A 23,513-nucleotide genomic window follows, 5' to 3' on the forward strand; every position below is an offset into this window, starting at 1 on the left:
TACTACATAGTTGAAGGTAAAGCTAAATAAAATTTTACAGAAAATTGTAAGAAAATTGTATAATGTATGGCCAGCCTTAGGCGAAAAAGCTGTTTTCATTTAACCTTGCTGAGAAGAGCTAATCTGAAGACAATAAAGACGTTAAAAATGAAGAGGGTTTTATTGTCTGTTCATTAATATTAACCCCTTCCGTACCGCGTCATGTCAAATGACGTCGGCACAAATCCTTTCTCGATCCGGGCGGACGTCATATGACGGCGCCCGGATCTCCCCGCTACTGCGCGCCCCCGGGGGCGCGCAGCGCGGCGATCGGGGGTGAGGCTCGTCCCTCGGACTGAGCCCAACCCCGATCAAGGTAAACAGCCAATGAAATTGGCTGTTTACCACGTGATCGGCTGTGTCAATCACAGCCGATCACATGAGCGGCTCCAGCGCGAGCCGCTCGTTCCTTCCTTAATGCGCGCCCCCGGGGGCGCGCAGCGCGGCGATCGGGGACGAGGCTCGTCCCTCGGACAGAGTCGATCCCCGATCTAGGTAAAGAGCCAATGAAATTGGCTCTTTACCACGTGACCGGCTGTGTCCAATCACAGCCGGTCACAAATGTCATCAGAGAACACGGTAACTAGCTGTCACCGTGTTCTCCTCCTCACACACTGATCCTGTGTGAGGAGGAGATTGTGGTAACAGCTAGTTACCAAGTACAGTGCACCCCAAACACACTGATTGCCCCCCCCCCAATAAAGAGCACCTGTCACTAGCCCATCAAAGTACCCGAGTACCTGTCACCAGCCCATCAGGTACTCTGATGACAGGTACTCTGATGGGCTGATGACAGGTACTCGGGTACTCTGACGACAGGTACTCGGGTACTCTGATGACAGGTACTCTGATGGGCTGGTGACAGGTACTCGGGTACTCTGATGACGGGTACTCGGGTACTCTGATGACAGGTACTCGGGTACTCTGATGACAGGTACTCGGGTACTCTGATGACAGGTACTCGGGTACTCTGATGACAGGTACTCGGGTACTCTGATGACGGGTACTCGGGTAAGCTGATGACGGGTACTCGGGTACTCTGATGACGGGTACTCGGATACTCTGATGATGGGTACTCGGGTACTCTGATGACAGGTACTCGGGTACTCTGACGACAGGTACTCTGGTACTTTGAGTACCCGTCATCGGAGTACCCGAGTACCTGTCACCTACCCATCAGAGTACCCAAGTACCTGTCACCTACCCAACAGAGTACCCGAGTACCTTCCACCTGCTCATCAGAGTACCTGACACCTGAAGTACCCGAGTACTTGCCACCTGCTCATCATTACCCATCACTACTCATCAGTACTCATCAGTACCCATCAGTACCTATCACCTATTAGTATCAGTACTGATCATCCGTACCCATCATCAGTACAGTATCAGTATCACCTATCAGTATCAGTACTACTCATCAGTACCTATCACCTGCCTGTCACCTGCCCATAAGAGTACCCGAGTACCTGTCACCTGCCTATCGGAGTACTCGAGTACCTGCCACTTGCTCATCAGTACCAGAGTACCTGTCACCTGCCCAGCAAAGTACCCGAGTACCTGTCACCCTTCATACAGCCACCATGTCCAAGTCCAAAAAGGTTTATATACGTCTTCCGTTTAAACCTAAATACCGGTGTTATGGCAGCAGATAGCTGCCATAACCCTGGTATTATTTTAAACGGTGGACGGTTGGCTTTCCGATAAGGGTGGTCCCAGCGGCGGATTCGCCGCGGGATCACCCTTCCGGGGTGGCGAAAGAGGTGCCCCCCCCCCTCCCGCTGCATTCTGGTCCTTTTCCCCGTTTACCGGACCCGCCGGCAGCGGGGAAAACGATCCGGTGTTCCGTGAGAATTACCTACCCGTGAGAAAAACCTACCCCTCGTCACTTCCGGTACTCCGCACTGTATGTAATGCAGCGGGTACATTAAAACAGCTGTGCTGAAATACGAGTCATCCCCGCACCTGTCCCGGTCACTTCCCTGCTCTCGGATAGTAAATATAAAAGCGGCTATCGGCTCAGTGATTTATGTTTTCATACAGCCGCCGCCGCTTTTATATTTACTATCCGAGAGCAGGGAAGTGACCGGGACAGGTGCGGGGATGACTCGTATGTCAGCACAGCTGTTTTAGGTAAGTGCCGCGTCGGTAGGTTTTTTACACGGTACACCGTGATCGTTCTATACTAGTGCGCATGCGCACTAGTAAGCTCCTCTGTTCTGCCATTAGGTATCCGGCGCTCTGAGCATGCGCACTGCTGCGCTGCTCAGATGCTTCTGGCCGGAAGTGACGAGGGGTAGGTAATTCTCACAGGGTAGGTAATTCTCACGGAACACCGGTCCCAGATCCTCACAGACAGGATGTCGAGTGAGGGCAAGCTTGCCCTCACTTGACTCTATGGTCTTGGAGGACCGGAGCTACGGCAAACGTCATTGCCTAGCAACCAGTTTAAAGGTCCCTTTTTTTTTTTCATTTTATTTAATTTTTTTTTTATTTATTTTTTTTTATTTTTTCTATCTTTTAGTGTACTTGTGAGATCTGAGGGCTTTTTGACCCCAGATCTCACAAAAAAGAGGTCCTGTCGTGCCTATTTCTATTACAAGTAATGTTTACATTTCTTGTAATAGAAATAAAAATGATCAATTTTTTTTTTTTTAAAAAAACAGTGTAAAAATAAAAATAATAAATAAAATAAATAGTAAAAAAAAAAAAAATTAAAGCGCCCTGTCCCCGCGAGCTCGCGCGCAGAAGCGAACGCATACGGAAACCCCGCCCACATATGTAAACAGTGTTCAAACTACACATGTGAGGTATCGTCGCGATCGTTAGAGCAAGAGCAATAATTTGAGCCCTAGACCTCCTCTGTAACTCTAAGATAGCAACCTGTAGAAATTTTTAAAATGTCGCCTATGGGGATTTTTAAGTACCAAAGTTTGTCACCATTCTGTGAGCGTGCGCAATTTTGAAGCATGACATGTTGGGTATCTATTTACTCGGCGTAACATTATCTTTCACATTATGGAAAACAATTGGGCTAACTTTACTGTTTTCTTATTTTTTAATTAAAAAAAGTGATTTTTTTCCCAAAAAAATGCGTTTGGAAGACCGCTGCGCAAATACGGTGTGATAAAAAATATTGCAATAATCTCCATTTTATTCTCTAGGGTCTCTGCTAAAAAAAATATATATAATGTTTTGGGGTTCTAAGTAGTTTTCTAGCAAAAACAACTGATTTTAGCTTGTAAACACCAAATGTCAAAAATAGGCCTAGGCAAGTGGCTAGGATGCATGATGATGCTCCTTGGATGTTTAGGCCCCTCTATATGGCTAGGCTGTGAAAAAGTCTCACACATGTGGTATTGCCATACTCAGGAGGAGTGGCAGAATGTATTTTGGGGTGTCATTTTTGCTATGTACATGCTATGTGTTAGGAATATTCTATAAATTTACAACTTTGTGTAAAAAAAATTTTTTTTCATTTTTTTCCCACATTTTCCAAAAACTTGTGGAAAAAAATGACATGTTCAAAGGACCCATAATGCCTCATAGAATATACGTTGGAGTGTTTGCTTTCCAAAATGGGGTCATTTTGTGGACTTTTCCATTGTATTGGTGCTCTAGGGCCTTGAAAAGTGTGATAGGTAGTAAGAAAGTTTTATGTGTATTTATGCTCCTAAAACGCCTTATGGTGCTACTTGGACGTGGAGTCTCTTTTTGTGGCCAGGCTGTGTAAAAGTCTCACACATGTGGTATCACCATACTCAGAAGGAGTAGCAGAATGAATTTTGGGGTGTCATTTTTGCTGTGTACATGCTATGTGTTAGAAATAGCTTATAAATTGACAACGTTTTGGGAAAAAAAAAGAAAAAAAAATGTTTTCTTCATTTTCCCAAGAATTGTGGGAAAAAATTATAACTTCAAAAAACTCACCATGCCTCTTACTAAATACCTTGGACTGTCTACTTTACAAAAAGGGGTCATTTGGGGGGTATTTGTACTGTCCTGACATTTCAGGGCCTCAAGAAAGGAGATAGGCCATCAGTACATCTGGTGTGATACATTTTCAGTAATTGGTACCATAGCTTCTAGACTCAATAACTTTCACACAGACTAAATAATATACACTAATTTGGGTTAATTTTACCAGAGATATGTAGCAGTATAAATTTTGGCCCAAATGTATGAAGAAAAATTAATTTTTTGCAAAATTTTATAATAGAAACTAAAAAAAGTGGTTTTTTTGCAAAATTTTTGCTCTTTTTTTGCTTATATCACGAAAAAAAAAAACCCCAGTTGTGATCAAATACCACCAAAAGAAAGCTCTATTTGTGTGAAAAAAATGATAAAAATTTTGTTTGGTTACAGTGTAGCATGACTGAGCAATTGTCATTCAAAGTGTGAGAGTGCTGAAAGCTGAAAATTGGTCTGGGCAGGAAGGGGGTCTAACTGCTCTGTATGGAAGCGGTTAAATTATAGTATTTCATACTGCTTATGCAATTTGGATAAGACTTTTGCCTCTTTAAAGTGGAGTTCCAGCCTCAAAACAAAATTTTGGCATCTGCTTGCTCTAAGTCACCCGAAAAAGAAGTGGATAATGACAATTTTTTTTTTGCTTTACTTACCTTGTTTTTGAAGAAAATATACTCACCTTCTTTCCACTTCCTCCCTCTGCGGCCGCGGCCCGTGCTGTCACTTCCTGCTTGCATTGACTCCTGGGAGCTGAACGTCATCGTTCCCAGGAATCAATGCGCCTGCACAGGCCCTGCTCGTCACTTCCGGTGCAAGCGCGGCATTCCCTGCTAAACAGCTTCTGGGTATGTGCAGGGATGACGCGCCTGCACCGAAAGTGACGAGCAGGGCCGGTGCAGGGCATTCTGGGACCGAGGAGGACACCGAAGAGGACGCTCTGGCTTCAGTCGCCCACACCTGAGATGGCAGCGCTGGACAAGACATTTTTAAGGTAAGTATTTCTTCTAAAAGGTAAGTGAAACCTGGAACAGTTCAGAGGCTATCATTGCTGAAATGCACTAGCCCTGACTGTCCCGGATGTATTTTTATCGAAAAAAAATTTTTGAGGCCGAAACTCCGCTTTAAGACTCAAGGCACCAAATCATTTTAACAGCCATGTTTTAATGGTAACACAAATATGATACACCGCTCCAGGTCAATCTGCCTGTCATCTAGCCCCAAATCCAAAAAGGTGCCAGTTCAGCTCACAAACGAATAAACTTCCAGTAACAGGGGGATAGAGATTTATGGTTTGTAGGAGGATAACCACACAAATTTATGGAAAATCCAGACGCTTTATTGAAATAATTCAATTGTCAAAACATCAATGGTCAAATCATCATAGTATACACAGAACAGACAGAGTAGTTAATGCGTTTCATGCTGAAAGCACTTACTCATATCAATAGGTTAGGTGCTTTCAGCGTAAAAGGCATTAACTACTCATTTTTTTTTTTATTTGACCATTGGGTTATTTCAATAAAGTGTCTGGATTTTACATACATTAGTGTGTGGTTATCCACCTGTTACTTGAAATCATGTTTTATTGTTGGCTCCGACAAAAATGCCATTTTGGCCTCTTAGTTAAAACAGGCCAGGCAGAGGTAGAAAATTCAAATTTAAAGAAACGGTCCACCCAGTCTAGATTTTATTTACTGTCCTCTTATATATTTTGGTGACTCAATGGTAACTTATCCCCAACCAGGTTCCCAGCAACTCTTCAAATAACCAGGAACCATAAACCAGGGGGACACAGAAAATGCAGTTAAAATAACACCTTTAATGAAATAGCAAAAATAACACAGTTAAGGAACATAGTCACAAACTATCCCATACTGGGTGCTGGAGGCTAATGGACAGAGGGCTTCCCTAGTGGCTAAGTCCCAGACTCCCCTGGAGGTGAGACAGGAGGAGTCAGGCACAAAGTAGCACAGGTCGCACTGCAGAGTTGCTTGCAGAAAGACTCAGGGATGCTGCTGATATATTGAGCAGAGGCTGCAGGCAGATGGCGCCTGTGAGGTGTGACAGGTCTGTAGAATCACTGTGTCAGAAGGATAGTTGATACAAGCAAGGATGGGTAACAGAGCAGACAAAGTCAGGTGGGAAGCCGAGATCAAACACAAGAAGCAGGCAGAGTGTATCCGTAAGACAAGCCGGGGTTGAGGACTGGAACTGGCAAGAGACAGGTCAGGAACAAGCTGGGTCGGTAACTAAGGATGAAAGGAGCAAGTAATCACAGAAACACAGGTAACAAGATGAAGATCAATCAGCAAATTCAACCACTGGCAAGCTTCCAATAAAGCCCCTTATGAAGTGCCGGTGGAAATGCTGGGTCCTAGAGTCCTTCTCCTACCGTTGGTGCCCAGACGGATGCTGGGTCCTAGAGTACTTCCTCTGCCATTGGTGCCCTGACACAAACAGAAGCTAGGGTTTGGATGCCAAATCCGGTAATCAGATGAGTCAGGATCAGAAAGCCAGGAGTCAGAAAAGTGAGGAGCAAAATCAGTAACAGGTAGTGGAAGAGAAGTCAGCCAAGCTAGGTCATACACAGGAACACAAGCAAGAACACACAGTAGGTATTTACCACGCAAGAATGAGGAGGAATTGTGCTGAGCTGCTTAAATAGCCAAAAGGGGCTAACTGTAGGCGGGACTAATTAGGAAGGACAATGGTAACCAGGTGAGTCACTGTGGAAACAGTGAATGGCTGGTAAATAACCGACAGCTGAGCAGCCTCTGTGCACTGAAACTAGAGCTTCTAGAAAATAGCAGGAGCCCAGCCCTGACAAAGAGTAAGAGCTCTATTACCTCTGGTAGAAAAAGCTAGTATTATCTGCAGAAGTTTGTATATGATCCAATCTAGTGTCATGTCCACAAAATTCTTTATTTTTTGTACAGATCCTTAAAAGTCCACTCAAAGTTTAAAAAAGAACAGCAGAGAGCGTCAGACTAAGTGCAGTAGTATGAGCACAGTTCATTTTAAAAGACAATTGACAACTCACTTTTAGATGAAAAAACATGTCTCTATGATATAGTTCACTGCTCTCTGTAGGTCCGCAAGCTGGATGGTCAGGATGCTGCTGTGGGCCCTTCTGGTTCCGGTTCTGCCCACGATGACATCACTTCTGGTTCAGTGTCCCTGTGTGTTCCAGTCTGGTTCTCAGCATTACCTGGCTCATCCTACAGTAACATCTGATCCTGCTGGTGGCCACACAAGCATTCTGACCATCCACCTTGTGGACCTACGGAGAGCAGTGATCTATATCATGGAGACATGTTTTGTTTTCACATCTAAAAGTGAATTTCCAACAGTTTTTTTTAATAAAAACTGTGCTCATACTACTGCACTTAGTCTGGCACCCTCTGCTATTTTTTTCATCTTCTCAGAGGTGGTTTACTCTTATGAGGAACAGCCTCTGGTGTTGTGTGGAGCAGGATATAGTCTTTATGGACTCATTTAATGGGGTTAACAAGGAATCTATAGATTTACAGTATCTCACAAAAAAGAGTACACCCATTTGTTGTAAATATTTTATTATATCTTTTTACGTGACAACACTGAACAAATGACACTTTGCTACAATGTAAAGTAGTGAGTGTACAGCTTGTATAAACAGAGTACAATTTCTGTCCCCTCAAAATAACTCAACACACAGCCATTAATGTCTAAACCACTGGCAACAAAAGTGAGTACACCCCTAAGTGACAATGTCCAAATTGGACCCAAAGTGTCAATATTTTGTGTGGCCACCATTATTTTCCAGCACTACCTTAACCTTTCTGGGCATGGAGTTCACCAGGGATTCACAGGTTGCCACTGGAGTTCTCTTCCACTCCTCCATGAAGACATCACAGAGCTGGTGATTGTTAGAGACCTTGCGCTCCTCCACCTTCCGTTTGAGGGTGCCCCACAGATGCTCAATAGGGTTTAGGTCTGGAGACATGCTTGGCCAGTCCATCACCTTTACCCTCAGCTTCTTTAGCAAGGCAGTGGTTGTCTTTGAGGTGTTTTTTGGGTTGTTATCATGTTGGCATACTGCCCTATGGCCCAGTCTCCGAAGGGAGGGGATCATGCTCTGCTTCAGTATGTCACAGTACATGTTGACATTCATAGTTCCCTCAACGAACTGTAGCTCCCCAGTACCAGCAGCCCCAGACCGTGACACTCCCACCACCATGCTTGACTGTAGGCAGGACACACTTGTCTTTGTACTCCTCACCTGGTTGCTGCCACACACGCTTGACATCATCTGAACCAAAAAAGTTTATCTTGGTCTCATCAGACCACAGGACATGGTTCCAGTAATCTATCTGTTTGCAGGCTTTCTTGTGCACCATCTTTAGAAGAGGCTTCCTTCTGGGACGACAGCAATGCAGACCAATTTGATGCATGTGCGGCGTATGGTCTGAGCACTGACAGGCTGACCCCAAAGACAACCTCTGGATATGACGCTGAGCATGTGCACTCAACTTCTTTGGTCGACCATGGCGAGGCCTGTTCAGAGTGATGGCTGTGTGTTAAGTTATTTTGAGGGGACAGGAAATTTACACTGTTATACAAGCTTTACACTTACTACATTACATTGTAGCAAAGTGTCATTTCTTCAGTGTTGTCACATGAAAAGATATAATAAAATATTTACAAAAATGTGACATACTGTACATAATCCTGCACACAGCAACTGCCCTAAAACACTGCTATAAGGTGGTTGGCAAGTGGTTAAAAAAAGCCCTCTAAAAAAAATAAAAATAAAAATAAAAACAAATGCAGCTAGCAACAATTAGAAAATATGCCCTGTGAAAAAAAAATCACATGCAGACATCATCACGTTATCAGTGTAGTGCATGTGAATAGGGAGGGGCTGTAAAGATACAGCAGGACATCAGCATCTTTGAGACATAACAAAGGATGAAAAAAGGTAAAAAAAAAAAAAAAAAGCAACCCTTCCCTCCCCTGTCCCCAAATTCTCCAAGATACACAACATTTTGCTACCTCCTTGACATCATGACATTCAGTAAGGATGTGCCTCTACTTTAACCAGCCAGCCAATAGCCTACAAACCCTACACTAATCTTTCCCAAAGCTCTTTATAAGTAAAACTTCTTATGCTTTTCCAATCACATCAAAAGCATAATTTCAATATGCCTGCTGGAAAACCAGCCTTTAAAGCCGGGGTCTTCAAACTGCGACCTGAGGGCCAGATGTGGCCCTTTTCTAGCCTTTATCTGGCCCTTAAAGGCACTATTCCTCCCAATGATATGAGGCACTGGGCCTCAAACTGACACCAACATTGGGGCACTATTTCTTCCACTAATACTAGTGATGGAACACTACTCCTCCTCCTACTGACTACTAACCTTAAGGCCATGTGTATTCTCACCGATGCTAGGACATTATTTACCCCCGCTGCCCACAATATGGCCCCCCTAAAGTCTGAAGGACTGTCAATTGGCCCTTTGTTTGAGAAGCGTGGAGACCCCTGCTTTACAGTGCATCCGGAAAGTATTCACAGCGCTTCACTTTCTCCACATTTTGTTATGTTACAGCCTTATTCCAAAATGGATTAAATTCATTATTTTCCTCAAAATTCATTCTACAAACAATACCCCATAATGGCAACGTGAAAGAAGTTTGTTTGAAATCTTTGCAAATTTATTAAAAATAAAAAACAAAAAAATCACATATACATAAATATTTACTGCCTTTTCCATGACACTCAAAACTAAGCTCAGGTGCATCCTGTTTCCCCTGATCATCTTTGAGATGTTTTCACAACTTGATTGGAGTCCACTTGTGGTAAATTCAGTTGATTGGACATGATTTGGAAAGGCACACACCTGTCTATAGAAGGTCCCACAGTTAACAGTGCATGTCAGAGCACAAACCAAGCCATGAATCCAAGGAATTGTCTGTAGACCCCCGAGACAGGATTGTATGGAGGCACAGATCTGGGGAAGGGTGCAGAAAAAGTTCTGCAGCATTGAAGGTCCCAATGAGCACAGTGGCCTCCATCATCCGTAAATGGAAAAAAGTTTGGAACCACCAGGACTCTTTGTGTGGACCACCCGGCCAAACTGAGCGATCAGGGGAGAAGGGCCCTAGTCAGGGGGGTGACCAAGAACTTGATGGCAGAGCTCCAGCATTTCTCTGTGGTGAAAGGAGAACCTTACAGAAGAATAACCATCTCTGCCGCACTTCACCAATCAGGTCTGTATGGTAGAGTGGACAGACGGAAGCCACTCCTCACTAAAAAACACATAACAGCCCGCCCCGAGTTTGGCAAAAGGCACCTGAAGGACTCTCTGACCATGAGAAACAAACTTTTCTGGTCTGATGAAACAAAGATTGAACTCTTTGGCCTAAATAGCCAGCGTCATGTCTGGAGGAAACCAGGCACCGCTCATCACCTGGCTAATACCATCCCTACAGTGAAGCATGGTGGTGGCAGCATCATGCTGTGGGGATGTTTTTCAGCGTCAGGAACTGGGAGACTAGTCAGGATCAAGGGAAAAATTAATGCAGCAATGTACAGAGACATCCCTGATGAAAACCTGCTCTAGAGAGCTCTGGACCTCAGACTGGGGCGAATGTTCATCTTCCAACAGGACAACGACCCTAAGCAAACAGCCAAGATAACAAAGGAGTGGCTATGGAACAACTCTGAATGTGAATGTCCTTGAGTGGCCCAGCCAGAGCCCAGACTTGAACCCGATTGAACATCTCTAGAGAGATATGAAAATGGCTGTGCACTGACGCTCCCCATCCAACTTGAGGCTGAAATTGGTGCCAAAGGTGCTTCAACAAAGTATTGAGCAAAGCCTGTGATACTTATGTACATGGGATTTTTTTTTTAGTTTTTTTATTTTTAATAAATTTGCAAAGACTTCAAACAAACTTCTTTCACATTGTTATTATGGCGTATTGTTTGTAGAATTTTGAAAATGGGAAAACAGATATAACGCATTGTAGAATTTTGAGAAAAATAATTAATTTAATAATCATAATAATGAAAAGTGAAGCACTGTGAATACTTTCTGGACACACTGTATAGTGATGGGGCTGGCTTATCCAAAAGCCCCCTTATTGGCCCTTCTAAGCCAACTGACCAAAGTTTAACCACTTGCCGACTGCTCACGTTGAGCCTACTGCGGCAAAGTGGTTCGTTATCGTGCAGCGACGTACACCTATGTTGCTGGACTCCTACCCCTGTGGGCGCTGCGCGCGCGTGCCGCCAGAGGCTCGCTCCCGCTGTGACTGTCACAGCGGGAGTCGGGCCAGGGGACGCTCTTCCCCGATCGTCGGGGATCGAGTGTGGAGATCCACCCGCTTGTGTAAACAAAGCGGGCGGATCTCCTAAGTGACAGGCAGGGACAGATTGCACGATTCAGCATAGCTGAACCTGCAATCTGTCCCTGTGTCACACAGTCCCCTCCCCCCACACATGTCCGTAAGCACCAGACATACATTAATCCCTCCCTCTCCAATACAGTTAACCCCTTCCCTGCCAGTGTCATTTTTACAGTAACAGTGCATATTTATAGCACTGATTACTGTAGTAATGTCACTGGTACCCCCAAAAGTGTCAAAAATGTCAGTCAAGGGTCCGATCTGTCCGCCGCAATGTCGCAGTCCCGCAAAAAAAGTCGCAGATCGCCGCCATTACTAGTTAAAAAAAAAACAATAAAAATGACATAAATTTCCCGTAGTTAGTAGCTGCGATAACTTTTGCTCAAACCAATCAAGATACGCTTATTGCATTTTTTTTTTACCAAAAATATGTAGCAGAAAACAAATTGGCCTGAAATGTTAAATTTAGATTTTTACATTTTTTTGGGGGGGATTTCATATAAAAAAATGTGAAAAATTGTTATTTTTTCAAAATTGTCGCTCTTTTTTTGTTTATAGCGCAAAAAGTAAAAATTACACAGGTGATCAAATACCACCAAAAGAAAGCTCTATTTGTGGGAAAAAAAGGACATAAATTTAATTTAGGTACAGCGTTGCACGACCGCGCAATTGTCCGTTAAAATAATGCAGTGCCGAATCGCAAAATATGGCCTGGTCAGGAATGGGGTAAAATCTTCCGGTCTTAAAGCGGTTAAAAATACGCTCATTGAGAATTTTTTTGTCAAAGACATGTAGCTAAATACATTTTGGCCTAAATATATGACAAAAAATTAATATATTGGATATTTTTTAACTGTCAATGTAGAAAAATATTGTTATTTTTTCAAAATTGTCACGTTTTTTATTAATATAGCAAAAAATGAAATGCGCAGAGGTGATCAAATACCACCAAAAGAAATCTCTGTTTGTGGGAAAAAAAGGACATAAATTCCGTTTGGGTACGGCGTTGCATGACCGCGCAATTGTCAGTTAAAGTCGCACAGTGCCGAATCGCAAAAAGTGGCCTGGACGTAAAGCAGGAAAATCCTCCGGTGGTAAAGTAGTTAAAAGCCAGGCAGGACATTATGGTTACTGTGGCAAATTCCCACATTATTTAGCAAACCATGAACCAGGATTCCACGTAAACCTGAACCTCATTGCTATTTACAAATTATCTAACAGAGTTTGCTGGAGTTGGGCTTCACTGCTAGATACTTTATTTCCCATCCCTGTTTCCTAGAAACAAAACATCTATACAAAACAAAAAACTTGTATCTGTAAAATATATTTGAGTGCCTTCTTGGTTTTTATACACCACAGAATTTTCAGTTAATCACTTGACAGCCTAAAGTGGTTGCTGATTAGCTTTGAACCTGGTACAACTGGAAACAAACCTCAGATTTGGAACATCCTGAACTGTCAAAGACTACACACAATTCATAATTGCTAGCGATTTACAGAATAAAGCAACAACATCACATTTAATCATTTTTGACATCTGCGTTCCGAGGATAAAGACTTTGAGAGCTTAAAGCATCAAGTTTAAAATTGGCTGTTTTTGCATTACTATTTTCAGTTTTTGAATGTGTAAAATCAAGAAGAGATAATGTAGGTTTAAAAATGAGGGATAGTGTGTAATTGTATCCTGACCTTGAGGGCGGCACTTTATAGCAAGGTCCATAAAGACATGGATGAGCGAGTTTGGGGTGGAGGAATTTGACTGTCCTGCACAGTTCTGACCTCAACCTGATAGAACACCTTTGGGATGAATTAGAGTGGAGACTGTGAACCAGGCATTCTCGCCCAACATAAGTGCCTGACCTCACAACTGCGCTTCTGGAAGAATGGTCAAACTTTCCCATAGACACACTCCTAAACCTTGTGGACAGCCTTCCCAGAAGAGTTGAAGCTGTTATAGCTGCAAAGGGTGGGCCAACTCAATATTGAACCCTACAGACTAAGACAGGGACTGGGACTAAGTTCATGTGCGTTTAAAGGCAGGCGTCCCAATACTTTTAGCAGGGCCATCTTACCGAATCGGCACGCTGGGCAGTTGCGACCCAGCCCCAGCCAAGCATTAGTCCCGATTCCCGTGCGCAACCCGCCGCCAAACTTAGCAGGTGGCAAACTCCTGTCGGCCCTGCATGGCTGTCAAGCCACTTGGGCCATGGGGGGGGGAGCCCACAACTGCAGGAATGCCTGTCCGCCTCCACGGGAACAGGCACACACAGGACAGTCGAGTCTGACTCCCGTCTGTGTGTGTGTTCACCGGACCCAGCCACCCAACTTGGAACCTGTCATTAGCCTGGCACTGCTGTACCAATAAATATCGCCTTATCGATCATTTGCATTTTTATTCTCGTGGATGATTGTGTAGTCAGGGCCCCAGTGCACTGCATTGCCCGGGGCCCTTTAATGCTCTTAAGATGGCACTGACTTTTATAGTTTTTATAGTGTAGCAGTCTAAGGCAGGCCAAAAATGATTCAACCCCCTTTCTTAGAACCCACGTGTTGCAGGAAAGAAATTTCCTCGATGCACAGTCAGTGTTGATGGGGGAATCCCTCCAGCAGAGCTACTGTGTTCTCCCAGCGTGGTGGGGGGGGGGAGCCATCCCTGCTGGAAGAACACAGTGATTGTTGCTAATGGCTATAGCCGCTGGCAATAATTGCATGCCACAACTCTGACACGTATGTTGTACCCAAGTCAATCAATGGATATTGCGGCTGCTCAGCATTCTAGTTTAATATTATCTATTTAGTTGCTTGATACTGGAGTCACAGTCAAATTTGCTGCTGTCCTGAACCCAAAAAAAATTAGCTTTTAGCTTTGGCATGATTACTTTTCAGCATTCTAGGTATTTGTATGTCATTGTATTTGGACTTTGAGTTGTGCTGTGCTATTGTTTTAAACACTCAGTTCTAGTGTGTGACCTTGTGTTGTCAGCATGCCATTGGGTTGCGAATCACAATATTGGCCTGCCATTTTATTTGCACCTAAGAGCAAGTATATCATTATATTGGGATCCGAGGTGTTGGTATACCATCTCATTGGAATCTCTAGAGTTGGTATGCAATTGTATTGGAAACCTCTGAGTCAGTATGCCATCATATTGGGATCCCCACTGCCGGTATGCAATTGTATTGGGATTCCTGGAGTCAGAATGATATTGTAATGGGATTTCCAGAGTCAATGTGCCATTGTGTTAGGAATCCTATTATCATTAAGGGGTCCCCAGAGGAGATGTATCATTGTATCAGGCAGTATGCCAGTGTATTGAGATCCCCACTGCCAGTATTTAATTGTATTGGATTACTTGGTGTCAGTGTGCCATTGTATTAGGATCTCATGTATTGATAAGACATTTTATTGGGATCCCGGAAATGGTATGCCATTTTATTGGGATCTTCAAAGGTCCTCAAGCTCTATACACCATTTTATTGGGATCCCCAGTGTTAGTATGGGATCTCTGGGATCCAGATACCATTGCATTGGAATCCTTAATGTCAATATGTTCTTATTATTGTAATCTCAAATATCAATATGCTATTCATTGGGAATCCCCAATGTCAGTATGCTATTCATTGGGAATCCCCAATGTCAGTATGCTATTCATTGGGAATCCCCAATGTCAGTATGCCAATTTATTGGGAACCATAGTAGAGATGAGCTTCAGGTTTAGATCAACCATCAGTTTGACTCCAACCCGGCTTGTTCTTAGTTCTATGCAAGGCCAACAAACTGGCCAGATTTTGTAAACAAACATCAGCTATAGGTCTGTAATTCAGTGGTGGTAGAATTACTATCTCCAAATGACATGACAGATCCCTATTGGCTTATGTGTGTAAAGAAGCCAGAAGAGATCCTATGTGACACATTTGGTCATTGTCATCACCCAGTATCTCCACCAGCTTATTTACAAACAGAAGCCGGGTCTGGTATTAATTCTTAGGAGGACCCCACACTTTTTTACAGTACATATAAAAAAAATGCATAGGGCTTCCCTGAATAATCATACCCAAGCCTTATCCAGGCATGCAGTCTAAACCTGGCCAGGAAATGAGGAGGCAGCAAGTAAGCGCTCCCTTCTAAACAATTTCAGGCAACATGCCCCTCCCCCCCAAGCACTTTATCCCTATATGGATAGGGGCAAGAACCTTATCCCACATCCTGTCCTGAAAATGGACGTGAAAATCTGGAAGGGCCTTACCTTAATCTGGATGTCCCCTTTAGAAAAATCCTGCTGGATAACAGTAGTAAAAACTCGCACGTATTAAATTTCCCACTGCAGCTGAACTACAAAATTGCAATGAAATTCAAATCAAAATCGCCCTGCAATAGTGTGAACTGAGTAGTAACAAGAACTTTTATACAAACAATGATAGCTTTTAGTATAGAGTGCTTGTAATTTGATAATTATGTTGTAGAAATACAAGGAAAGTAATGAATGTTTTATACAGGTTTGGTGTGGATCTTATCGCCCAGAGTACGCCCGACACTCCATAAAGACAGATGTGCACAGTCCCTTTAAATACAGGTAAGAAAAACACCTTTAGCTGTGTTTTGCAAAGTAAATGAGATACAACTGTCTGTAGTAAAGCCTTGCAATGAAAAAAGAATGTAGAGTTTCATCCTTCTGGCACTCCCAAGTTTACTACATTTCACTAGCTTACCAAAGATCCCCAAGCAGTTTACTTGCACCCGGGGACAGCCCGTCCATTAGGGGCGCAGGGGTGCCGCCCCCCATCTATGCATCCGCCCCCTACTCTACATGCAGGGCGCCGGATGCAAGGATTCCAATGTTTTTTTTTTTTTTTTTAAGCACCCGATTAGAGCCAGAGGCTCTAATAGGCTTCAAAAAGGGTGGACTTGGATCCCATCCATTAGGGGCGCTGCCCCCCCCCATCCATGCGTCTGGCCCCCTAATCTACATCTCATGGATTCCAATGAGGGTTTTATTTTTTGAACCATGTGATTAGAGCCAGAGGACTAATAGGCTTCAAAAAAGGGTGGGCTTGGGGTGCAGAGCACTGCGCCCTGAGCCCACCCATTTGTGTGACAAATAGCGAATGAATATTCGCTATTGCCACACTGATTCTCCTCCCGGCCAATCAGGAAGCGGGTCCTGAGACCTGTTTCCTGATTGGCTGAAAGGAGGAGGCATGCTATTGGCCAAGAAGGGGGTAGGAGACAGCCGCTGAGAAGGGACATGAAGGAGCCTGAGGGGAAAGCCACCTGTCAGTCCGGAGGAACAAGGTAAGTAAACTGGCGGGGGGGGGTTGTGGTGGTGCAGGCTGAAGTGATATGGGGGGGTCCGCCTAATGCCCCCCGCCCCCACTGATGGAGCACCAGCCGCCACTGCTTGCACCTATGATATAAAGAGCAGCCTTCATTTGATGCAGGGACGTCCATTCAGGGGAGGCAGAGCCTCACCTACCATTAACATAAATGAAAAAAAAACTTCCAGGGACCTAACTCAGCAACCTAGGATCCCAGGTACCCGAAGTCCTACCCCACCACTGGTTAAAATTTGGGGCTCCTAGCACCTATGGTTCCGGAGATACGGGGCTCCTTTTAGAATCTGTTTGCAGCAGACTGAGAGTTCCACGGCAATATCCCCAGGTTTAACTAAAGGAGAGGAGCCCCCACCTTTTCCCTGATTGGAGAACAAGGCAGGAGAAAAAAGGGGGATTTATTACATTAATACACAGATATAAAAACCAGAATAATTTATTTTGGTCATCAGATATCGGTATCGGCCGATATTGGCCGATATTTCCGGACATTTAAATTTTTTTTTTTTCACAGGTACTTTTGTGTACCGGTGGAACTGGGGACCCAGGCGAGCCGCGGAAGGCGGTGGGAGGGGGGGGACGTCCCCTCCTGCTCCTTGTAATAACAGCCGAGCAGCTTCTCAGCTGCATTGGTTATCATTTCAAGACAGCCGACCATTGGCTATGGACGGCGGTACCGGGGTGATGCCTCTAGCTGCAGGCATCACTCCGGTAAAGCACTTTCCCGAAATATCGGCAATATCGGTAACCTCAGGTGCATATCAGCCCCCGATATATCGGTGTTGCCGATAATCGGTCATTCCCTAATTAAAACCATCAAAAAAGTGACAATAATACAATTCTCTATACAAATAATGTATCCGACTAAGCGAGATCAAATAGATACGATGTGGGTAATTCAGGATTAACACGTTTCACCCTATTCAGGGGCTTCTTCAGGATCCAAATATGAAGAATTACCAACACTTGTATGGCCCGAGAAAAAAAGCTAGTAGCCTGAAAGATGAAGAACAAGTCCCCAGCAAATGACCATGCCTAATGTCAGATCCATCAACGTTATTAAAAACAGGAGAACAAAATTGTGACGGGCCGGTAGCTAACCTGTATTCTTGAAAAAGAAACAGAGATAAAGAAGAAAATCTTCCCACTCCTCTCCCTTCACCGCAAACCAATAATACATTATCCAAAAAATAGCTAGTGCCTTCATGTCCCTGTTCGGGCGCCAAAAAAAAAAGGTAGTGCCAGACCTCAATTCATATGTACTAGTGCACACAACATCCCCTTCTTCCATGCACCAACCAACAGTCACACATCCCCACAGAGGGAGGCCCAAAACGTCACCCCTCAAGTGCCTGTCAGTAACAGTCACATTGATCCTGCAATCAGCATCAGCCATTCACAGCCACACCAAGATGAAGCCCAAGGGACGTCACAACCTACCTACCCAATGCGTTGCGTCCAATCGGACTTTCTTAAAATCTCTATTCATTAGTAAAAAAATTTCATAATTAGCATTTCTGTGTTGTAAATTTACACAATCTCCCCTAAACAAACTTGCAGATTCTGACTTAGAAATGAAAGTTTTCACGACGTGTACTTTTTTATTTCCAGAGTAATGGGATCCTTACAAAACTTTGAAGCCTTCTCTGAAGAGTTCAACTGTAAAAAAGGCACAAAAATGCATCCAGTGGAGAGATGTCGGGTTTGGTAGACGAAGTCTATCCTGTGATCCTCGAAAAACCAGTCTGAGAATGTCTGGCGTACAAATATTGAACAGTTATAGCCAATAAGGTGCCTGGCTTTTCCCCAGTGTTCAGGTCAGAGCCATGGTGTGGGGTAGGAAATATGACAAGGTTGAGTGACTACTGTATTGTTTGAGGGTTCCGCTGACCAAATGTTACTATTGCTAACAGCTCAGTAAGCCCTAGGGAGTAAAGATGTAATGAAAAAAGACTGTTTTAATGGCTTGACTGTTATCATTAAAAAAAAAAATTAAAGTGTTTGTCTGGGCAAAATAAAAAAATAAAATAAAAACATAGGCAGTACTTCTCGGCAATACATTCACAATTCACCATATTTTGAATCTCTAAAAGCTTTGCAAGTCGGCCAAAATACCCATTGATTTGCCAAAAATCCAGTGAGCTTCTAACTTTCTGTAGTGGACTGACAACGCTACCTCTGCTGCTCTAAAAAATGATTGAGTGTTGTCATCACTGGCTGAGCTCCCCCTGCTGGACTACAGAAAACGTCCTTCTTATGAAGATGAGTAGAATAGGGGGGTCTGTAAACCAGCAGAGAAGAAAGAGTAGAACAGGGCAGGGACTGACAATACCGTTGGGTTATCAGTGCAGCAAAGACACTGGGGGGGTTGATTTACTGAATGCAAATAGACTGCACACTTTGCAAGGGCAGTGGCGCTCTGCAAGGGCATTTTCTTCAGAGCTTAGTAAATTAGGGGAAGCTTCACTTTGCAAAGAATACCCAATAACATGCAAGGAAAATAATAATAATAAAAAAATAATAATAATAAAATAAAAATAATAAAGAGTAATAAAATAAAAATAATAAACAGCATACAATATTTGCCTGCAGATGATTGGATGATGGCTGTCAGCAGAGCTTCCTCTTATGTAGGCCTCTTGCCCACTGCAGCTTGAAAAAGCTCAGTACAGCTTTTTTTTTTTTTACAGAGCTAAAATACAGCCCATTCATTGTAATGTGCCTATGCACACAGGCACGTAAACATGCGCCGTGCATTCTTCAGTAAAAACAAAGCACGTAAACATGCACGCAAATACGCGCAAAAGGCCATTTACATAATGCACAAAACAAGAACATGAGAATATGTTTCTGCGCCTTTGCGCAAAAATGCGCGCATGCGCACAAAATTGCGTGAATGCATATGCGCGAAAATACGCGCAAATACATAAAGAGAAAAAAAAGATGAAAAAGTAGATGCTCAAACAGGAGTATCGTGTGCAAGAGGCCTTTACTATGCCTTTGCAAAGTGCACAGCCTTTTTCCCGTTAGTAAATCAACTCCCTGTTGTCAGCCCACTACAGGAAGTTAGGCACTGGTTTTCTGGCAGATAAACAGTTATTTTTCAGTACTTGCAGGAATTTTAAAAAGACAAAACATGGCGGAATATGCATGCATTGAAGAGATGTACTGAATATATATATATATATATATATATATATTTTTTTTTTTTTTTTTGCCCAGACATACACTTTAAAAATATATAAAATTTACTGCTGTCAGGTTTTCAAATACTAGTTTTAAAGAGATGTATTTTTTCCTCAAGTTGACTCTGCTTTTGATATTATGTTGTATGTCTGTGTTGCTCTCACCTGTCTGGTGTGATTTTCATTGTCTATAAAGATCAGTATGTTAAAAAAAAAAAAAAAAAAATTGAAAAATATTTTTTTTTTCAGGGAAATATAGAGGAGATATGATTTCTTTAATGCACTTCTTTTGATGAGAATAAGAATCTCCCAAGTGCAGAAATAGGTGTCATAAATAATATGCAGGGGTAATCAAATGTGTTTAATAAATTCAACCCACTAGTGGCCTGTATATGGCAATGAGAACTATCTATAAAAAAATGTACATTTTCTTTTCATAGACAGCTCTGGTTGTGTTTAATTTTATCTCCAATCAAGGCAGAAAGATATGAACAAAATCCATATGCTATTTTTGTAAAAATTAAAATATTAAAAATGTTATCTTTAATTTAGGTACAGTGATGCTTTTATTGTATGTTAAAATTCTATTATAAATCCAAGAATAATTTTACCTATTTTTTTTTTCTATCACTGTACTCCTGTGCAAACTAAATTCATAGAATTATTATAAAATAAATAACACAAATTATTATAAAATAAATAACACGTATTTTAGATTTATGAGCTATAATTTTTTTTATCTTAAAATTCCGCTGTTCAGAATTAGAACGTGGGTTTATGTAAATAACTTCTTTTTTTTTACTAACCAGTACTCCAAGCTGCTGCTTTAGGCTCTGTATAGAATTATTTAGAATTTAAATGAATGACTCTGAATTTAACATTGAAAACACATTAAGATGTTTTGAAACAATTCAAAAAGAACTTCATTTAAAAATAGTTTTTAAAGCAGGACTTCACTCTCTCAATCAATAATGAGTATTCTAAATAATATTAGTAAATAGAAAGGAAAGTATAATATATTTGCTCGATTTAACTTTTTTTTTAACATTTCTTCAGTTGTTTACTTCCTGGTTTACAGGTCTAGGCAGATGATGTCATACAACCCAAGAGTCTTCAGGAGTGGGGGGGGTTTCCTCAGCTAAGCACACCCTCCTGCCTGCATGTCTGAGTTAAGGGCAGATGGACTCCTAGGAAGTCAATGCTACATCAATATTCTGCCCTTACTCAAGATGGTCATGGCCAGAAATGCTAGGGGTGGGGGGTTTCAACATGATTTTTCAGCCAAATAAAGCATGGAGGCCTGGATGGAAAGGGGAGTTGGCTTTGAATATTACCAATTAATTAAATAGCTTTTTTGGTGCTTAGATGCAGTGAAGATCCGTTTTAATAACCCATATTTTTTATATTTTTCAAAACAAATATTGGGTGGAGAGAAATAACCTGTATCTAAGAATACTTGTTGTACTGTCCCCTAATAGAATGAAAGTTACAAAATATATTCCAGGTCCCAAAAGACACTGGAAATTGGGGATTTGAGTGTGCCTAAATAGACAAATAACAGATAACTAAAAAAACATACATTTTATTGAGTAACAAGATTAAAATGACAAACCGACATTATACATTAAAATTCCTACATGTGCTAAATGTAATCATGCAATACAATTATTTCGATTTTAAATGCTCCCCAGAAAAGGAGGGTACAGATTGACGCGTTTCGCCCACTCTACGAGCCTCTTCAGGATCCGATTTTCAAAAATATACAAGCCAAATTCATCCAGAAAACCTATATGCAAGGGAATGTCCCAATGGCATTTGTCTTGAAAGGACAGGAGGGCCTTAGATATGGATTCAAATGTAAAGTGGAATCAATAAACACCAAACAAATGTAACAATCAAAAGATAAAGTGAAAATTAGCCTAAAAGCCCCCAAACAAGCTTAGGGATGATCGAATGGTTCGGGTCGACCATCGGTTCGACTCGAACATTGGCTGTTCAAAATTCGGCCGAATTCCGAACTTTTTGCAGTAACGGGATGGAACAGGGACAGGAACTGGGCTTTAAAAGCCAGTGATTGGCCCAGAAACATCAGTAAAAGCAGATTGGAGTGACTAGGGGGTCCAGAGGCCAATCAGGAGTGAATATGCCCCCCAGTATATAACATAGCCCCGCCAAATCTCTAGCACTGTAATAGAGAGGCTGTGCAATAGAGTGGAAGCATTTCTGTTACTCCTGCTGCTCCAGTGTCATTTTGCAATTATTAGTGTGAGGAAAGGGATATGCAGTGTAGTTAGGGTACTATATACCACTATAGTTAGATTCAATAATCTAGTTTCTTTAGGGAAAGTGTTAAGTGTCAGGGTGACCGTAGTTTAGGGTGAACTGACTCTGCTATGCCAGGGTGACCGAACTCTTCCATGTCAGGGTGACCGCCAGAAAAAAAAGATAATTTTTCTTAGAATTTCAGTTGCGCAGGGATGGGGTTCCGCTCCTTTCACACCTATATGTGTGTATGTGTATATATACCCCTATACAGAAGTTCAGATGTCATGCCTGCCTCCAAAGACGCACAAAAAACGCCCAATAAACGCCTGCAACAAAAACGCCCAGGTGTGAAAGGAGCGGAACCCCATACCTGCGCTACTAAAAATTCTAAGAAATATTATCTTTTTTTTATGGTTCTGGACATGCTACAGAGCTGAAACTTCACAGGTACACTTTTTAGACCCCCCAGACACTAAATCTCATTTTTTTTTTCAATAATTGTTTCAATAATTGGCTCTCTATCAAAAATGACAATTTTTAAGAACTTTTTTTTGTGTGATTAATAGTACCTGGGGCATGACCCAGAACCCTAGGCACTTTTTAGGGGCATTATTGGGTTTTAGGGCTTCAAAATGGTGTTTTTTGAGCCCAGAAGTTCGGGTCCCATTGATTTCAATGGGGTTCTGGAATCCGAACCAAACTTTCGGGAAGTTCGGGTGTTCTGGTCGAACCGAACTTTTCAAAAGTTCGATCATCCCTAAACAAGCCCAATCGAAGTTGGGCGTGCTACTCCTGCTGTACTGAGGATAGGGGAAACGATTGGCATTGTCTTGACACGGGTCATACCATCTGGACATGGTTGTTGGATTCTTTTATACCCAACTTCATTTGGGCTTGTTTGGGGACTGTTAGGCTAATTTTCACTTTATCTTTTGATTGTTACATTTGTCCATGCCGTTGGGACATTTCCTTGCATACAGGTTTTGTGGATGATTTTGGCTTATATATTTTTGAAAATTGGATCCTAAAGAAACTGGTAGAGTGGGTGAAACGCATCGATCCGTACCCTCCCTTTCTGGGAGCATCTAAATCTAAACAATTGTATTGCATGATTACATTTAACACATGTAGGAATTTTAATGTATAATGTATGGTTTTTTTTTTTATCTGTTATTTGTCTATTTAGGCACACTCAAATCCCCAATTTCCAGTGTCTTTCGAGACTTGGAATATATTTTGTAACTTTCTTTATATTTTTCCCCTTACTAGCAGAAATACAGAAATGTTATGCAACAGAATATTATGGTTCCAAAAGGTATTTCCAGCAAAGATTATAACTAC

At 42.4% G+C, this 23,513-nt stretch overlaps 1 protein-coding gene across 2 annotated transcripts in view; it reads left to right on the forward strand.

The window, feature by feature from the left end:
• The window catches only part of MMEL1 (membrane metalloendopeptidase like 1), a 324,059-nt gene extending 305,313 nt beyond the window's left edge, over positions 1-18,746 (forward strand). For both annotated transcript variants that reach the window (XM_082273303.1, XM_082273302.1), the window contains exons 21-22: positions 15,889-15,965; positions 18,334-18,746. In XM_082273303.1, coding sequence (XP_082129429.1) covers positions 15,889-15,965; positions 18,334-18,433 — 177 coding nt within the window. In that variant the 3' untranslated portion in view covers positions 18,434-18,746. The remainder of the gene's footprint in view (positions 1-15,888; positions 15,966-18,333) is intronic.
• Positions 18,747-23,513: the final 4,767 nt, after the last annotated feature.

This window comes from Pelophylax lessonae (genome assembly GCF_965119305.1).
Source record: "Pelophylax lessonae genome assembly, chromosome: 12".
NCBI classification, from domain to species: domain Eukaryota; kingdom Metazoa; phylum Chordata; class Amphibia; order Anura; family Ranidae; genus Pelophylax; species Pelophylax lessonae.